We start from the raw sequence: 3,441 nt of genomic DNA, 5'->3' as shown, positions 1-3,441 counted from the left end.
ATCCACAACAATTAATCTTTTTCTACAAGTCTTACGATTTTAATTCACACGAACGATAAGGCCTTTCGAGTCTCTTGGGAAGAACAATATCGAGCTTTACCGATTATATTACTTGAACAATCTGGTACACTTGCCAGTGAGTCAACAAGTTTTTGGCACCGTTGTCGGGGAATCGTGGTTTAACTTTTTCAAGTAGTGTGAATTGATTGAATTTGACTTGATTTTATGTTTGATTTTATTTTTTTTTCTAATAAATGTTTTCTAGGGTTCTGTGCCTAACGTTTGCAGAATGGAGTACGGACAATAATTTGATTATATGGGCACTCAATTCTACCAAAATAATTTCAACCACTGGCGGAAACCCCACTCAAGCATGGATCAAGGTTGGAATGGACAAGCAGGAGAACCACATCAACAATTAATATTAGGGCAACATGTATCTGCTTTGAATGAGAAAATCAACGGATTGGACGAGACATTGGAACGACTGATCCAAATTTCTCTCTACTCTATAAAAGAGAGTGAAGTAAGAAATAAAAGGTTTGAGATACAAATTCGTCATTCCAGTGAAATATTGAATTCTAGGGTTAATATTGAGGTTAACCCCATGGAAGAGAGGCAACAATATCACTGGTAGAAACAACTCTCTTCACCAATAGAAACGTGGGAAGACGATCAACAACTATGTCAACAGATAGCTGATGTGATGGAACAAGTCAAAAGCCTTAATGAAAAGCTCGACAAATTTTTGGAGAAGTATGATTCCAAGAGCTATGAAGTTACCTTCAGGAATTTGGAGACACAAATTGATGAGGTTGTTGATGAGGAGAGGATAGAGAAAGAGGTGAAAAAGATAGAAGAAAAGGTTATAAAATTGAAAGAAAGGGAGTATGAAAAACCCTTGCCTTATCCAAAGATATATTCTAGAAAGGAGAGAGAAAAGCAGTTTGAGCGTTTTATGGAGATTTTCAAGGAATTGGAAATAACCATACCATTCTCTGAGGAACTTCAGCAAATACCATCATATGCAAAGTTTTTAAAAGAGTTTCTCATGAAGAAAAAGAAGTATATTGAGAAGGAAACTATTGAGGTGCAAGGAAATTGCAGTACCGTCATACAGAGGACATTACCTCCTAAATTACAAGATCCAGGGAGCTTTATCATTCAAGTGGTTGAAAGAAAAAAGAAAAATATAAAATGTGCAAAAATAAAGAAGAAAAAAAAAGAAAGAAAAAAAGAAAGTTGAGGGAGAAGAGTGAGAAGAAGAGGAAGAGAGGAAAGAAGAAAAGATCATATGAAAAGCCCCTTCCTCATCAAAAGAAAAATCATAGGAAGGAAAAGAAGTTCAAGTACTTTATGGAGATCTTCAAGAAATTGGAGATTAAAGTTCCTATGGTTGAAACATGGAAACATGTGCTTGGTATTCTCAACTTTATGAAAGAATTCAGCAGGAAGAAGAAAAAGAAAAGAATATCAAGCGAGAAGAAATTCAACACCAACTGATGGGTGTTTGTTGGGGTCATCCCAATTGTTGTAGCATATTTTTTTTATTTTTTATTTTTAGCTTAGGTTTATTTCATTTTTTTTAACTTGTAATTCTGTGGACATTTGAACAATTTTTGGGTAACATCTACTGAGGGATGCTAACTTTTGGTATCCACTAAAGGATAACGGGAAGGCACACCTACTGATGGGTGTTGGAAGGATTCTCACTTACTAAAAAGTGCTAAACAGGTTTGGCTCAGGCTCGTGACGTTAAACAAGCGCTACTAGGAGGCAACCTGGATTCTCTCTTTCACTCTTGCATTTTAAATTCTTAGAATAGGTTGAATTTTATTTTCAGTGTGTATGCTTGGCTTGAATACTTTTTCTGAAGATGTTTAACTGAATAATTTGCGTGATGAGTCTGTTTAATGATGATTTGATGTGGATGATAATTGAGCTGCATTGCATGTTGATATTCTGTGAAACAGATGGGGGATGAATTATGATTGTGATTATGATGCTAAGTAGGGTGTATGAATGAATATTGTGTGCGAAAGCATGTTGTGTGTGGTATTGAGCTCCAGAGTTTTCATTGTTGTATGTATTGTTCACTGGAAAGCATGAATGATATTGCCTTAATCTGGATGATTGATTGAATTGCATGTGAATGTCATATGATCAAGGCCATTTTTGAAAACCCTTCTCTAGCCAAATTTTCACCCAAAATGCTTGAAAATGTTATACCCTTTTTGAACCTCAGCCTTAAACAGGATGTAAACCCTTGTCTTGAAATTCTTTACCTTGAGTTGGAATGAGCTTAATTGTAGGTGATGAAAAGGTTCAAGTTTGGGGTTGCATGGGGGAAACTGTAAGGCAATTGAAAAAATATTGAGCTCAAATGTTGTGAAAGGAAAATACATGAGAAAAAGAAAAGAAAAGAAGAAAAACATGAAGATGGGCTCAATGCAAAAGAAAAGGGAAAAGATTGGGAATAACTGAGATTGGTGAGGAAGAGAGTTGTGCTTCAATGTTGAATATTATGATAGCTCTCTTAACTCAAGGACTTTGCATTCCAGAAAAACCAATTTTTCTTGTTAGCCCAGCCTCATTACAAGCCTTGGAAAAGTCCTTTTGATGGCATTTGCATGTAAGGATTTTGGTTGTTTTAAATGAATGACAATTTTATTCTATGTGACTTGTGAATGATAGAGTGTTGGAGTGTTACCCTAAACACTTGAGTGATTGAGTGAAACACTTGCTTGGTGAGAATTGTTGAATTTCATGATTACATCTTTGCTTAGTGGATTGATCATTCATAATGTGTAACATCTGTTGAATAACTTGTGAATTGAACTGAATTGGAAGCATGTAGGCATCTTGATTTGATTTCACTGAAGATCTATAGTTGAGTAGTTCTTGTCATGTACTTTAGGAATATTGAACCATTGGATGAAATAGTAGAAAGCCAAGCTTTGTTTTGTTTGCTGTTTTGTTTTGTTTGCTTGAGGACAAGCAAAGTGCTAAGTTTGGGGTTGTCATAACGGTTGAAAAACAGTTATTTTCATATGTCATTTTAGACCAAATTACACCCTTTAAGACTTAGAATGAGCTTAGAATCAAGTAAAACCCAATAAATGAGTCAGTCGAGAGTCAAAAGTTGTTTTTAGCGATATTATGCTTGTTTTGCATTGTTTTGAAGCTATTTTGATGAAAGTGACGATGGGGATTGAAGATGGAGGTCTTAGACTCAAGACAGAGGAAGAAAACTGAAGAAAAGAAGAGTCTAGGAACCGCCCGGCGGCAAAATTCAATGCGAGGAGGAGGCACCTAGCGTGGACGCTGGGCGGATTTGCGATAAGAGGCAAACTGCCAGGCGGTGGCTCCCTACCGCCGGGCGGTGGCGTGATTAGGGGCAAACCGCCGAGCGGCATAAGTGTGCCGCCGGGCGGTTGTCCG

General features: G+C 36.8%; 1 protein-coding gene across 1 annotated transcript in view; it reads left to right on the top strand.

Annotated features, from left to right (window-relative positions):
* Window positions 1-373: 373 nt before the first annotated feature.
* The window catches only part of LOC106754534 (uncharacterized protein At2g37660, chloroplastic-like), a 5,305-nt gene continuing 2,237 nt past the window's right edge, over window positions 374-3,441 (top strand). The window contains exon 1 of the mRNA XM_022777974.1: window positions 374-633. Coding sequence (XP_022633695.1) covers window positions 374-633 — 260 coding nt within the window. The remainder of the gene's footprint in view (window positions 634-3,441) is intronic.

The sequence above is a fragment of the Vigna radiata genome, unplaced genomic scaffold (genome assembly GCF_000741045.1).
Source record: "Vigna radiata var. radiata cultivar VC1973A unplaced genomic scaffold, Vradiata_ver6 scaffold_111, whole genome shotgun sequence".
NCBI classification, from domain to species: Eukaryota; Viridiplantae; Streptophyta; class Magnoliopsida; order Fabales; family Fabaceae; genus Vigna; species Vigna radiata.
The sequence above is the reverse complement of the archived record's forward strand: the minus strand, read 5'-3'. Positions and strand labels throughout refer to the sequence as shown.